We start from the raw sequence: 16243 nt of genomic DNA on the forward strand, positions 1-16243 counted from the left end.
AAAACTGTGAGATATAAGTATTGTTTTTAGAACTAGAGAGAATTTAGGAGACATTTTGAACTATTGGGCTGCAACACAATGTCACTGTTTTAAAAAAAAGAAAGAAAAGGATTTAAAAAAATAAGAATCATGCAAAAGTACTGGAGTTGGAAACAAAATGCATCATGCACATACAGCAGGGAGTTGAATCTGTGACACTGTTATGTAACGGCAGGTTACTATTATCAGATGCAGATTACCCAGTGGTTTTATGCGACATTATGTCAGCCTATTCTTCGATAAATACACAGATTATTTTAGAAACATCGTCCCAGTGGGCATTCCTTTTCTAGGCTCATGAGATTTCCAAAAGAAGGTAAAGTGCGGAGCCACAACAAACGCTGTAGTTTGCATTATCAGATTACGCAACACATCCCCAAAGGTAAAAACAAAAAAACAAAAAAAAAACGCATAACTTTCACACAACAGTGCATCACGTATATGGCTGCAGCGCTCCCAGATGAGATTAGCGAATGCTAGACTTCAGCAAAGATGGATAACTTCCTCACTGCAGGCTCACTGGTTAGCATTTAAATTCATTTTCTATCTAGCACATCCATTAGTGCTTTATGCAAATGACGTTGTAAGTTCTGCTCAAGAATGTTTCTTCTTTTTTTTTTTTTTTTTTTTTTGGAAATCGGATTGCCCCGGCCAGAGTTATCTGTTGTATAATTCATAATGATCCCGGCAGATTTTAATAAGAGATGTGTCTGAGCAAATTACTGCGAGATTGTTCCAACATCTGGACGGAGTCGGCTCTTTCTGACTGAAATAATGCAAATGACTCGCTGTGCAGCCTCAATTAATCAAATATGGCCCCCGTGGGTACACATCTATTTTATATGACATGCAAAGAGTTTCATACGAATGATTCAATAACAAACCAGCGGGTCATGCTGCCTCCATTGGGGCTTCCCAACAGTTAAGACTCTGCAGCAAGTTCTGAGATAAAATCGAACTAAGCGCGGTATTCCCCCCCACCCAACATGGCACAGTGGAAAAATAAATTATGTACAAACATTTTTCTGTCATTTGTTACATAACCTTCAAGCGTTGAGTGCTACGAATACCGTAATCGTTGACGGCCCCGCGTTAACCATGAGGAACACCTCGTGTTGAGGTCGGTGGGTCTCTCGGACCGCCTCATGCAGATGGTGCGCCGTGCGCCGCCTCAGCTATCCGAGCAATATCAACATCACTGGATCCCGGCTGAGCTCACCGACTGCCGTTACCTGACGAGCGCTCCTGTTCCTCATGAAAAAATGTCCTCCTTGTCCAGTTCCGGCGAGGTGGGCCTCGAAATGTCGAAAAGCGGCTGCTCCGAGCCGGTACTGGATTTCCTGGCTCTGAGGAGCTGGAGCACTTCGGCGAGCTGCGTCTCCAGGCCGGACATTCGCACGCTCAGCTTCTTGATGTCCTCCTTCAGCTCCATCTTGAGCTCCTGAAGCGAGGCCTGGAGGGTCTGCTCTGGGATGGGGTAGAAGGCATGCCTGGTTTCTGGAGGCTGGGCGGGACTGCGGTCCTGAGGAGTCATGCGGAACTCGCCCACTTTGTCCAGGCGTAGGTCACTTTTGGTGATCCCGCTGTCGCACGAGTCCGTCTTCTTGAGGGTGGTGTGCGGCTCGTGCTCGGTGGTCCGCTCGGGCAAAGTCTCCATGGACTCGGCTTTAGCCACCTTGTTCCAGTTGTCGGCTTTGGCCATGGACTCCTTGAAGCGGCCCCAGCCTTTGACTTTGACCGGCTCTGCGGGTCGGCACGCCGCCAGAGCGACTGCTGAAGGCACCTGCAGCTTCGCCTTGTCTGTGGGGGGGCAGCTGGTTGGCGTTGAAGGTGAAGGGGCCGAAGAGGACGGTGTTGCTGGGCTTTCTGTCACCGTGACGATGCTGGTAGTCGTAACAGGAGCTTTCACCATCGACACGTCCACGTAGACCGGACCCTTCTCGACGTCCTGTTCGTTGAGTTCCTGTTTCTGGGTTGCCATGCGGGCTTCCTTCTGCTGCCGGAAGCGCTGGAAGAGTTTTCGTACCGGGTGATCCGGCGGCAGGTTCAGAGGCGCTTCGTTTTTACGACGCTGCCGCTCCTCCTCCTCCCGTTTCACATCGCTGATCTTCCGGAAGACAATCTGCAAAAAAAAAAACAAAAAAAAAACAAACAAGTTACAGAGCTTACGTCAACCAGAAGGTTCGGCATCATGCACAGCTGATTGATAAAGGTTTTGACCAGACACAAGAAATTCTGTTCTTTGATGGGGATTTTTCTTCTTTGTTTTTTCCCCGGTATAATTTCCACACTTGGACCATATAAACATTCTTTTGTTAGGCCTTATGCTATCCATAAACCAAAAATGAACGTCATTCTACCCACGTCGATATTTTCTGTGAAATATCAAAAGGCAAAGTCCCTTTTTTTAGGAAGTGTGTCGGTAGGCTACACTTATGTAGGCTGCGCTAAGCGTACAGTCTGTAGCCGCATGACTCTAAAGCACTTTGAAATGCCTTGCTGCTGAAATGTGCTATACAAATAAAATTTGATTGATTGATTGATTGATTGATTGATTGATTGATTGATTGACTCTACCCCATCCGGTCCGTAGCAGTAAGAGAAAGAGACGGTGAAGTTGAACAAAATGGAGGAAATTTCAAATGTTGAAGTGGCAGCAGTAAAGCTCGTCGAGCAGGAAGAGGAGCAGCTCATTCAATCATTTGGCAACATTTTGAATTCTGTAAAAGAACGTTGAATGTGATATTATTTTATACTTCTAAACTTGTTCATCTGTTCTTATTTGTCCGATACCTCTTAAGGACAAAAAAAGTACACACTTTCTTCATTTCTTTGCAGACGCTGTAGTTTTTAAGTTCATTAATGTGGCGAAAGTGGGAGACGGTTGAGATTTTATTTTTTATTTTTACATGTAACATTTACATTTTACATTTAGATGTTTAATTGGGATTTTATGTGATTGAGCAAACTACCGGGTGAATGAGAACGGACGGCAAATGAACACAAGGTTTTCAAAAAGTTTTACAAATAAAACTTCAAACTGTGTTGTGCCTTCGCATTCAGCCCTCCTGAGTCGTTATTTTGGAGAACCACTTCTCCCTCCAATTACAGCTCTGCGTCTTTTCTGTTGAGTCTACACCAGCTGTGCACGTCTACAGAAGGTTTTGCCCGCTGTTTTCAAATTGGCTCAAGCTCGGTCAGGTTCAATGGAGAGCATCTGTTAACATCCAATTGTTAAGAGTTGCCACAGATTCTTCAGCAGTGCTTAAGTCTGACCTTTCACTGTGCGTTTCTAACACCTAAAGATCCAAACCAGACTCTTGTCGCTCTGGGTATGAATTTAGTTTCCTTGTCCTGCTGAAAATGTAATCATTTTTTCTCGGTCTCCAGAGTTTATCAGTCACTGACAGGTTTTTCTTCGAGAGTTGCCATTTTTATGATGCCGTCTGCTCACTAATGTTCTCTAACACGCCTCTGAGACCTTCAAAGAACAGCTGGATTTACAACAAGCCTGTTGGCTTCCCTGGATTTTATTTAGGAGTAACAGAGTAAACAATCTTCATACATGGAACACTTTTCGGCTTTGTAGTTTTATGGATTTTCTTCCTGTTTTGCATGAACTCCAAATAAAAGGCAGTAAAAATTTTCTTGTGACGTAACAAAGAGAGAAAAATCTGTATAAATATTGTGTATTCTTCACACGGCTCTGTCTTAAAGAAAACCATGTTTCTTCAAGGGGAGAGGGAACAAAAACAAGACATCGGTTTGAAGGCCTGTGCTGACTGTAGAGATTTGTCAGGAAAACTGTCAACATTTCAAAGTGTGCGCATGTTGGAAATGTCACTCCTGAAGAAAACATTTCCCCTAAGAGACACAGAAAGTTCACATGAAGCCTTTGGCAAGGATACACGGTGAGCGTACCAGGCGGCTGGATGCTACTACATCTTTCAAGACACTTAATCTTGCATGCTTTTGAATAAAAACTTCATAAAAACGAGTTCTAATAGAATAAGGAGATAAGAAACGTACATACCGAATTACATCATCGTTACAAGCCTCAATGCAGCCTCTGTTCATTTAACATCACAACTTTATCAACTGTGTCGTGCAGTACCTATTTTGCAAAATGATACAGCGAGTCCTAATGTAGCAAACGACATCAAAACAGCTGCTGCATGTGAAGAAAAACAGAAGCAGCTCTACCCGAGAAAAGGCGGCACACAGAAGAAGGCTGGGTGATATGCTGTGTGGCTGGAAGCTTCAAAAATGATGAAGCTAGCCAAAATGAGCAGAACACCACATTGATGTTGGTGTAGCTGGAGCCAACAACCTGTCCACTGACACTACTGCCAGCTTCCAGGAATGAAAATAAGGAGAGCATGCTGCGGGGATTTGTCTATCGCTTAGCAATACACACAGATTCAAAGACTTAGCAAGAAATAAAATGTTCTTCCAGTCAGATTTGTACTTTGAGTTTGTCAGCAAAAGATTAAGATCGCTAACAAGATTAAAAAAAAGACAAAACAGAGCAGTGTTTAAAAAAAACAACACCCATTAACGTGTGACTATGGTTCATTATCTCCACTTCAGCCTCCTGTATGTTACATAATGATCAAGAAAACTAAAGCAATAAAAATCCAGCACACTGCATTTTATTTAACTCTGCGCTATTTGTGCGACATTTTTAATGCCTCCAATTACTGAAAGCTTTCAAAGGTTAATCAGAATCAGCTAAAATTAGTGCCCATCAGCTACGTTTTTCCACTTATTTGAAAAAAAAAACACACGAAGGCCGAGATGCGTTTACCAGGGAGAAACAACTTTTAAGTTGCAAATATGACAGTTTTTTTATTACCATCCTTGGCATGACACTAGCATAGTTACCCAGGCTACTATAATCAAACTTGCCAACCAGAAAATTTAAACTCACTAAGCCACTACAAAACAGGCAACACTTCAGCTCATCCATATAAAACCCACAAAGCAGTGAACGCATAATGATGTTTTACCTGGTTTTTGTACAAAACTAAGCTATGACCAATGTTTGCTGACTGGAAAATTAGTCAGATCATCATTAATCTTCTTAGCACAGCCAAACAAAGAATATTTCACAGCAGTTTTTATATATATATATTTTGTACAAAGCAGAAAACAGAATCAAAACATGATATTTAGAAAACCTTTTTTACAGATAGTTTTTTACAGGTAGCAGATGTTCTACCACTGTTTAAAACAAGTACTGGCTCAGCAAGTAGTCAAAGTACAACCAGGATAATAGAAACTAAACAGAATTACAAAAAACATTTAAAGGAAGGGAACAAAACTCTGGTTGTCCATTTGTTTAGAGGGTGCAGCTTTAGATGTGATGCCTAAAAACTTTCCTTGCTGTACCTCCATAATGACACGCTGTGCCGCGTGCTCATACTTGAATTCAATATCTTCAGTGTTGTGTACCATTAGTCCATTGGTACTAGTTTTGCATTTTGAGAGTCACGATTGACTCTCAAAAGCTTATGCTGGCTTTTCTTCTTCTTTATACCTCTGCTTATCATCAAACACAGTGCCAGAAAATAAATCCCAGCTTCCTCACTCATTCCTCAAATTTTTTTTTATAGCATTTTTAACGTTTATTTCTCCTGAAAAGTAAAACAGTTCCATTTCTTTGTTCTTAAAGTCAAGCTGGTCTTATAACTGCTACCTGGACTGCATGTAATTTGCTGGTCTTTTATCTTGTATGCTTAAAGGAGGCAAGTCTCGCAAGCACTATAGGAACAGAGTATTAATCTAAATCCCTCAATCCGTCTCTCCGTAAACAGTTTCCCCTGCAGCGTACATTTAGGAAACACACTGACGAACAGTGACTCTGATGCAGCAGATGAGATTACTTTTTTATATGCAGGCAATTCAATCTTGCACTAACACTCTCCTGGACAGGCTAACCGTAATGATTGGTAGCTACGCTTGAACTGTTGATCTCAGCCGTTTATATCTGAGATAAGGATTTAAGAGTAGCTTTAATAAATTGTAACTGAGTGTTACACCTCGGTGTTATATGATGCATGTTCTCTAATAAGATTGGTAGAAGTGGTCTGCGTGGACACTAGCTTAAGTGTCTGACAGAGCTAGCTTAGTGGTTATATTTGCGGATTTTCTATGTGGAAATCAAATCAACTATTAGTGTCTCTTTAATTAGACAGATCCAGCTGGTAAAGTTGTTGACTTTTTTCATTTAAAACTAATTAACAAGCTCAAACAGCTTCAACAGCAGTGAGAACAAGTGTCTTAACAACCCAAGATTGTAAGTGCACAAGGGGAAGGAGGCAAATGGACTTCCTCTTATCTTTCTTGAAAACATTTTAGCTCTATTTTAAATGGCTTCCTGGGTCCTGAATGGGAACTGAAGAAACCATTTAGGTGAGTGGTGAAAAGTTTTTACGAAACAAGAGAAGAAGTTCAGTTGCCCTCAGATGAAGTAGTCAGGACTCACATGCCCTGGATGTCTGAGAATCTACACCAACACAAGGTTTTTCAATAAATTTATGACAGCATTTCTACAGTAGTGAAGCTTAAAAAGAGCAACAGAAAATCACATATCCTCCTGGATATTTAAAATAAAACTAATAATTATGCCAAACGTGCATGTCTCTGGGAAACATTTAGCTACTAAATATTCCCACCCTTTCTGAAAAACTGCTTGGCTTGAAATTTAATGCAGCAGCGATAAATAATTTGCTGTTTCACCAAAGCCAGCAGCTATTTTGTCTCTTTGTGCCCTGTAGTCCTTTTCTTATGATCTGTTTGTTCTGACAGCCTAAATACCCTGTATGCTTTTAAGTCGCTGCTGAGAAAAGAATAGTTCCAGTCGAACCTCCAGTGAATAAACTATGTTAGGTGGAAACATTTTCCACTCACAAAGGATTAGGATCAGAATCCATATTGATTTTTTTTTTTTTTTTTCTGTTTTCAGTCGGGGAGATGAGCTTATTATGAAGAACTCACTTTGGCTGTTCAGATGTGGCAACAATGGTTGCTCCTCTAAATGTCTGCAGACAAAATGAACAGTAGAAGCCCTGCTAGCTGCACAACTATTTACATGTTAAGCTAATTACAGATTAGAACTGTTGGGTTGACTGGGCGTAAAATCCTGGGACCAAATCAGGGAGCAGTCTAACCTGCCGTACCATTTCTCATTGTTGGGGTGTGTGTGCGTGTGTGTGTGGGAGGTAGCGGGCGGGGGGGGGGGGGGGGGGGGGGGGGGGGGGTAAGTGTCTCTTCTCATGAACTGCTAGCGACGCTCTCACATGTCTTCCCTCCTATCCTCCACTTTAGCAGAGCTGCCACTTTAGGCGCTCCTCTGAGTATCTTTTTCCCCCCACAGCAGATGCAAAGCTGTGACTGTGGAGCAGCGTTTTTCTTTTTTTTTTTTTAAATGATTTTTTTCCTGTCACACACGCAGGGATGGATGAAGAAAATAACAAAGCTGGATGTGCTGAAACAGGGTCCTTTGTTGTGGGACCTCCTTTTAGCAAATTTAGTACCGTGGCGTGTTTTCATCTCCTGCACGACATCTACGACCACGCAGGCGCTGAGTGACAACAGTCTGGCTGCCTCCTCAGAGAGGCTGCCAGGCTTCCTGGCAGGACGAGGACACATTGAGTCTCAAACAGGTGCATCTCAATAAATTTGAATTTCATCAGAAACTTCTGTTTTTTTTGGGGGGGCGGGGGGGGTTTTAGTATTTTAATTTAAAAAAGGAACACGTTAGTTCATTACACAGACTGAAAACTAAAATGTTTGATGATTATGGCTTACAGATGATGAAAACGTAAAACATCACTTTCTTAGATAATTAGAGTATTACATAAAACCAATGGCAAAGGATTTGTTTTAAAATGCAGAAATGTTAGCCTTTTGAAAGAATGTCCATAACGCTCTCAATAATTTACCTTTAAGTAGCGAATCAACACAACGTAGCATGGAGGCGATCAGCCTGCGCCTCCGTTGAGATTGCTCATCTGCATTGCTGGCTCTGGTGTCTCTTATCTTAATATCCTGTCATGATTTCTGTGTTCCTGCCATGTTTCATGCTGTTCTTTTGCTCTGACCCTCCTGCTACTGTTGGCTGCTGATTGCTCCCACCTGTGCTGCTGCCGATATAAACTCCTGCTCTGCACTCAGTGCGAGATCGTCTGACGTCATCCTTGTCACAGCCTTCCAGCTGTCCATGTCCCCGTTCATGTCCCTGACCTTTTTCTGCCTCCTGACCAACACCTTCGATTGTGGTCTTCGAATGCTTCTCGTCTGTATTGTGAGCAACTCGAATTCCGGCTCTGACCCTTCATTTTATGTACCTGAACTCTGACTGTTGCTTCATGGATTCTGTTTCTAGTCTTCCTGCCTTGTTAACGATTTTTATCGTTTCCCCGACCACTGAGTATCGGATTGTGGATTATTACCACTGATTCTTCCACGGTTTGTCCAGAGAAAAGGATCCTGACAACAAATTTCCCAAAGTTTCTGAATTTCCAGCTTATAGAGTTAACTCTTTTGCAGCATGAGGTCCCGCAGGTGAAAAATTCCCCTGTTTTTCTCTGCAGCTACTTCTCCGAGGAAACAGATTGGCTGTGGGTTGATTCTCCTTAAAGGAGTTCCTGGTGGGTAGGGGGTATCAGCTACTTCCTGTCTAGGCAATATTTTCTATTTGTCATTCACCATCCTGTTTGCTCTATAGAGTCTGACCAGACACAGATCCAAAGGAGAAGCTGAAGATCACATTTATGTATTTATAAATAAAGATGTTTAAACCGCTCTGGGATTGCAGCCTGACTTTAGTGTCCCATTTCTACTTGATTTATTACGTATTTAGTGGAAAGTAGCATTTTGTGGTTTTGCTTTCATGCTGTGGTTCATCCAACCGTACAGACCCAGATGAGGTAACATTTTAAAATTCTTAGAATAAGGAAACCCACAGCTTCAGAAATTATGTTCTTCAAAATCATGCATTTATGTTGGGAAAAGGTTGAAATACTTCTATATTTACAGAACTGGGTTTCTGTCATTTCTATATGTAAAAGTGTCCAACGTATATCACTCTGTACAGTGACTGTGTTTCAGTTGAAATGGGATTTTTAAATCCTTTACATGAATAAATTTTATCTCCCCAAAATAAATCAAAGTAAATCAGATATTAAAAAAAAGACTTTCCTGTATTAAAAGTATGCTGGCATATCAACGCTGACACGTGTTTGGTTGTATATTTTGCTGACATTGTCAGGATGTTTTATACAACCAACAATATTCTCTAATTTTAGATCTTAAATGTTGGGGCTTTGCGATCACAATCCTCTTCAAGGTTTACTCTGTTACTGCTTGCACCTTCTTTTTTATTATCAATGTACTGCAATTTCTGAAATACCTGCTTCTTATTTGGGCCAATAAATGATGATGGTTATCCAGCGCTGCTTCATCACACGGCACTCAATAAGCAGCTCTGCCCTCTGTTCTGGAGTCATCTGCCCATTTTTCAGTATTTTTCTGTTTAAGGGCTTCTTCTTGCTGTATCTGCGTGGTGTTTTCAGCTTTTTTTCCGCCCTTATTACCAAACACCATTTGTCTTTTTTCCCCAACCTGCTCCCTCCCATGTGACTGCTTGTGTTTCTACAACATTCATCTGACCTTTGTTGTACTCACAGTCCCCGTGAGAGCAGGGATAACCATTAAAACTGTCAGCCCGTATGAGGAATGATGCCAACTGTGAGGCACTCTCTAATTTATAGCTGTAGTTACTTGCATGTTGATATGTAAACCTAAGGTGACTGGACACATGAAAAGATTTGGCTCTCTGGAAAAGTCATCACTAATTAATTTACAGGATGTAATTCATCATCCAGACTTGCAGTCAATTTGCTAGAACAGATTGAACCTCATCCTTTGATATGATTAAAACTGAATTAGAGATTAAAATCTTCAGACTTTACTTTATAAAAACACTTACTCGTCTTGATAATTTTGAAATCTCCAGTTTCAAAGAGTTGAGAACGCTGCTGAGTCGCCCCGTAGGGTAATGAAAAGACACCCCTAGTAAAGATGTCTGAAAAGCCCTAAGATACACTGTTGCCATGGCAACTTAAAATCCTAAGATGCCGCAGTTTTCCACCAGTTCCTCACTTCCTGGTGCCAAGGTAAGTTTGACCCCTCGTCCAGTTTTATTTATCACAGTTTCGATTGTTTTAAACATTTTAAAATATAACTCTGTCTGTAGACCAGTAGATCATTGTTCATTGTTGCTCTCTTAATTTATTTTACAAGAATTTATATGGGTGTCACTAATTAATCTACTGGTGCTTTTATTTAAAACAGCTATTTATTAAAATGTCTTTCGCCCATTGACTAAATTCAAGTCAACAGTTGAATAACAAAACAAAAAAAAATCCTACTTTGATGTGTAGTAATATTTGGGAATACTGTGTTAATGTGATTGTTGTGATTAAAAACCAAACTGAGTTAATGACGATTCAGGTACAAGACTGTATTTACATCTCAACATGGTTTTATTTTAAAAAGTTGCTTCTGGGCGGTCTCTGCATACATGGCATTAAAACAACTTAGTTGAAGATTTGACCACTTGCTTGGCTTGTAAAACGTTTTTCCGCAGCATTAAACAACAAGTGACACTGAATATATTATATGGACAGAGAGCCTCAATGTATGGAGCTCAAATAGTGAAATAATACTTGTCATACTCCAGACAGTTCTTCACAATATGCATACAGCATACAGTGAGACTATGGAGTTGTACTTCCCTTTTCTCCTTTACTCTCTGGGAGATTCACATTTTAAATTATTTTCTTTCATCTTTCAAGCAAGAGGTCAGATTCCAGCAGGAAAAAAACAATAAAACGAAGTCAAAAATTATTTACACACTTTAAAATATTTAGAAGAAAAATATAATTTGACTTTACAGTGATAAATCATACCCTTCCTTTATTTGTTGAGCAGCTTTTTGGATGTTTTTACTGGTAATTTGAGAAGTTATTTTTGACAACGAGCTGCAAGTCTTTGCGGAAAGCCCCTGTGCCATCACCCTAATGTTTAGTTCCCTTCACAGATTCTCCACCAAATTCAAGTCAGAAGATTTGAATTTGGTGGAGAATCAAATTGGTGGAGATAACATTTTGGCCACTCCAGAATGTTGTCATTACGTCCAGCTAGGAGAAGAAAATGCCAGAGGGGTTAATAATTTTAGAATTTATCAAGTGTAGCTAGTGCAGAAAAATGCAAAACGGTTGTTTGCAAAAGCTTTTCATACAATTATTTAACATTTTTTTAATGTCCATACAGCTTGCTTTTGAAAATCAGCTAGAGCTAAATAATCCAAATAAAGCAATGGATGAGTGTTTTGCTCGCGTTGACGTCTGCAGGGTCACTCACCCTCTTTCTCAGGTTGTAAGTGAGCAGCAGGTTCCTGGAGAAGTGGTTGGCGAACGCCGTGTAGAACTCCAGAACCTTCTGCAGGGCGTCGCGCTTAATGACGTGGAGGTCGCAGTAGGTCAGCGCTCTGACGTTGGCGCAGGCCTGAGCCAGAGTCACCTCCTTCCAGAAAACGTCCCCAAACACATCTCCTTTACCTGCAAAGAGAGGACACATTTTTAAACAGCGAGGTTACATTGAAACGCGGCTTAGCAAAGACAAAAGCAGGTTTGATGAATCTAAGAAAGGGACCAACTGTAGTAAGAAAATATTTAAGGAATGTTTTAAAATTTGGTTATGCAGTCTATCTTTCATGAGAACAAGCTTAGGTTGCAGGGTCGCTCTCTGATTTCAGATTTAAAAAGTTAAATTCCCCAAGTATATTTTTTGGCCTGGCTACAAGTTAAATACCAGAAATGTCAGCAAAGAATGTATCTATTTAGGGGTCTCAGAGTAAATGGGGCTGAATGCACACTAACAGTCTTTACTTGTAAAACGTCTTATAAAGCTTTGTTTATTTTAGTTCTACCTCACGATTGTGTGCTAATTTTTTTTCTGTCTGTCCCATAAAATTTCAATAAAAACATAAAAATTACAAAACCTGAAAAAAAAAATCCAAGGGTATAAATTCTTTTAGCAAGTTATTGTGTCACAAAATACCCTAAAAAAAGTAAAGTGATTGATAACCAGTCTTATCACTGAATTACATTTCATCTATCTCATATTTTTGTTTTTCTTTTATACCGTCAGACTTGATTCTTATTATATCTCAAGGTCACAACTTTACTGTACGCTGAAGGAAGTCGAAACACGTTTAGTCACCGCATGAAAGCAGCTCTTTAAAGACGGTTTATGAGCAGCTTACCGTTTTTTTTTTTCTTCTTCATAGATCGACACGTTATTTCCAATAAATGGCACCTGCTGCACCATCATGCCATTTACTGAAGACAACAACGTGGCAAGTGATTTGTTTGTTTTTTTCAGATTCACACAATCTGTCTATGTAAACATGCGCTGCTCAAACGGCTGCATTCACTCAAAGACTTTTAACTCAATGTCTTTAAACTAAAAAATGACGGAGCCTCAATAAAACAGATTTCTCTTCGGTTTAAATTTATAAAAACGTGACTTTTATTAAATGAAATCTTAAAACAGCAACAACAACAAAAAGTCTCAGGCTTCATAAGAACTTTTAAAATAAAGCAAGTTGTGGATTGCTCTGATAACAGGCCTTCAGCTGCTCAATAATGAGATCAAGTAAGTTATATATTAATGCTGAAAATGACTATGAATTATAGATTAGTCTCTTTGATAAAGGTTGATTTAATAGAGAAGCTAAATGAATATGTGCTCGCTCTGCTGCCGGTTGTGACTCACACTCAGAACTATTATGAGTTAAAAGGCTCAACATGACCATATGGGGAGTGAAAAACAAGAGACATCATTTCAGCATGATTCAACATTATGTTTAGACCAGAGAAAAAATATATTGGCTCCATGTGACTAATCCTCTCTGATACCAGGAATATCCTCTGATATTTGTTTACAAATATCAGTATGCAGACATACTGTACGCCGCATGTTGTTTTTGAGAATAACTCTGTTTGGTTAACGAGAAACTTTTTAAAGCCAGCCATGTTTTCCTGTGCGAACGAAGGTCCACATTTTTAATTCTCTTCATTTGTTAATGTTGAGCAGCCACTGATTCAGACGCCTAAGGATCCTTATTTCACAGATGATATCAAACCAGCTACAAATTGGCAAAGCCTTCTAAGAAAATCAATGCAAACTGGACCCAGCCATGAGTCCAGGACATGTCACTGTCAGGAGTGTGTGACACGGGTATCGATCCTAACCCTACAAGGAGTTTTTCATTGTGGCGTTTTGCTCAAAAAGAGGGGAAAAATCCTAAAGCAATATCTCAGAGGAAGAAATATTCCCCCTATCTGTCTTCAGAAACCCAATCTGTTGACAATTTTCAAAGAAAACTTTGCAGTAATGACATAACTATATTAAATTGTACAAAATTGAAGTCATTAGCATCGTTCTCTGCTCCTTTGCCTCTACACTTCATGCATTTATTGGGATAAATCTTTGAAAAAAGGGCCCATGGATCCAGAATAAGTAATGAGACTGACTGTTGTTGAGACTGAAAATGTCAGATTGGTCACACAGTGCAGCAGAGAGGATTGTGTATCAGACTGGAGCAAACAAATTCTAGTCCAAATCCTGAATCATCACTCAGCAGAAAGTGATCCTCGAGCAGCTCAGTTTTCGCTGCAGTCTGCGACAGTTTACAAAGTGCTACTGCACAAAAACAGAAAAGCAAGATTAGGAACGTTGCTACAAAAATGTTTTCTTGTGATCATGAAAAACCGTAGAAGCCAATTTTTTTTATTTCATCGCTGACAGGTTTTTTTAAGTTCATGAGCTTCTGAGATAAATAATATAAACCGTATCTTCATCAAAGCCTTAGAAAGAAACAATTTAATGAGATCGAATCAAATCAACGCCTACGCTCCACTTTGTAAAACGATCACTTTGACCACATCTCTTTTTAGATGCCAAGAAAAAATGCATTATTTCACTTGGCGTATGAGCTTAGTAAGTAGTTATGAAAACATCTCTAAATGTCCCTAATTTGTTTAAAAGAATGTTTAGCAGGGTAGCTAACTTGGATTATGGCTTAACATTAAGCGAAACTTAGCTATATTCCAATTTAAAGTTCAAAAATATGAAGCATTAGCTAATAGATGGTGAGACTAATTATGATTAGCAACACATGCGAACAACAAAGTGTTTCTCTGGATTTTGCCCTTTCAAACACTAAATTCATGTTTACTAAAAGAACTTGTGATTCACTTCAGCTGCAATCCACCAGAAAAGCAATCAATCAATTCCTTTTTTAGGTATAGCAAGCTAGCCATATCTGGTTTTGTGGTCATGGCTGGTCAGAAACATCAGATCTTATTAGCATTCTAGCTTTAGATTAACCATTTACTAAGTTACACAATTTGAAAATGAAGATTTGAATTTGCATTTTAACTTTGGCCCATACGAGTTCCAGGTCCATTGAAAGCACTGTTTTGAGGGCAAACAATTAAAGTCGGTCATAGGATTTTCATCAAACCTGTTTTCTTTCATTCTTCATAGTCAAGAGATATTTGAAGGCTCACCTAAAATAGCCACCACCTCGTCATCCTGAATGACTTCCAAGGAGCCAGACACCACAAAACAGAGGCTGTCCACACTTTCGCCGGCGTGGTAGATCAAGTCACCGGGAGCGCAGTGGATCGTCTGAAACTCCATAGCCAGAGCCCTGAGACACCCGTCGCTGGCCAGTCGGAAAGCCGGATGCTCTTTGAAAACTTTGCGGTTCAGGTGAACACAAATATCTGCTCTCATGTCCTTTGGACAAATCTGCAACACCTAGAACCGAGGAAAAGGGGAGAAAGGGAGTTGGAAGTTAGAGAAGACACACATCTCTGCTTTAGTAACACTCTCAGTTACTCTTTCTTGTCATTCCAAATTCGTTTATACTTTGCCCCCGAGGAGGAATATCGTTTAAATATTAAAGATTAAAAACAGTTGAATTAATCTCATTACGTTAATGTTGCAAATGGAAAATCAGTTGCAATTATTGATGCTGCAGGGCAACAAGTGTTAATATATGTAAACTCAAAACTAATTAAAGGCCGCTGAAAAACAAAATCATTTTCAGCTAATGCCAGTCAATTTGAATGGGACCGGTTGCAAACGAGGTAAAATCCTTAGCAGAAATTTTGCTTTGTGCACAATCTCACAGGTTTGTCCAGAATACTGGGTCTTCCTTCAACTCCTATTCTATCAAGCTCACCTTTCAGGTTTTCTAGAAAATCATTTGTCCATTTATTTTTTGTATTGCCGAAAAGCTCGATCTTATCCGACCAAAGCGTAGGGTTCAGCAAACTACAAGTTACAAAAAGTGTTTTTTATGGCATCACCTTCTGCATGCAGAAAGAATCAAATGGTTGTTATGGAGACCTATAATGTGCAGGTACATCTCAGTAAACTTCAACATTATTGAAAGACTAATTTATTTTAATATCTCAATTCACTAAGTGAAACACATTATATAGGTTAATTATGCACAGAGTGATGTTTTCAAGCCTTTTTTGTTGTTAATTGTGATTGTCTTTTTCTTCAGCTTATTAAAACATGATACTCTATAACATTAGACCAATAAAAAGAGGCTTTTTAGCACTGAAATATGGGCTTGATACTTAATTTAATCTGACAAATGAACCTCATCAGAACACTTAACCTAATTCATTAAGTGTGACTGTACTTTAAATCATTTTGGATATGCAATTTCTTCATAAAATGATAATACAACCAGTTTATGTCTCGATATTGATGCTTCTTTTACTTTGATTTATTCTTTTTTTCCATTCGCCTTTTACATAGCCTTACAAGGGATGCCAATAAATCTGACTGTGTTTGGATTCATTTCACCAAGTCAGGTACGGTTTGAGTCATTCCAGGATGACTTAAGCACTTATATTTCAGTTTCACAAAAGGAAAGCGTGAGGGTAACAATCAGCTCCGCGTCTATTTGCCTGCATGCTGGGTGTCACAGAGTGGCATCATGTTGTTCACATACACCTCGTCAACGGGATGCCAGGCTGTCGCGCGGCCCTTCCTTTAAAACAAATCTCTTTGAAGATGAATGCCAAACAGAGAGAGATTATGTGCC

At 39.8% G+C, this 16243-nt stretch overlaps 1 protein-coding gene across 1 annotated transcript in view; it reads right to left on the reverse strand.

The window, feature by feature from the left end:
* Nucleotides 1-646: 646 nt before the first annotated feature.
* The window catches only part of kcnh1 (potassium voltage-gated channel subfamily H member 1), a 65875-nt gene continuing 50278 nt past the window's right edge, over nucleotides 647-16243 (reverse strand). The window contains exons 10-12 of the mRNA XM_023327975.1: nucleotides 14685-14937; nucleotides 11470-11666; nucleotides 647-2161 (exon numbers count right to left, since the gene is read on the reverse strand). Of these exons, the coding sequence (XP_023183743.1) occupies nucleotides 1292-2161; nucleotides 11470-11666; nucleotides 14685-14937 (1320 nt within the window). The 3' untranslated portion in view covers nucleotides 647-1291. The remainder of the gene's footprint in view (nucleotides 2162-11469; nucleotides 11667-14684; nucleotides 14938-16243) is intronic.

Source organism: Xiphophorus maculatus, chromosome 22, assembly GCF_002775205.1.
Source record: "Xiphophorus maculatus strain JP 163 A chromosome 22, X_maculatus-5.0-male, whole genome shotgun sequence".
NCBI classification, from domain to species: Eukaryota; Metazoa; Chordata; class Actinopteri; order Cyprinodontiformes; family Poeciliidae; genus Xiphophorus; species Xiphophorus maculatus.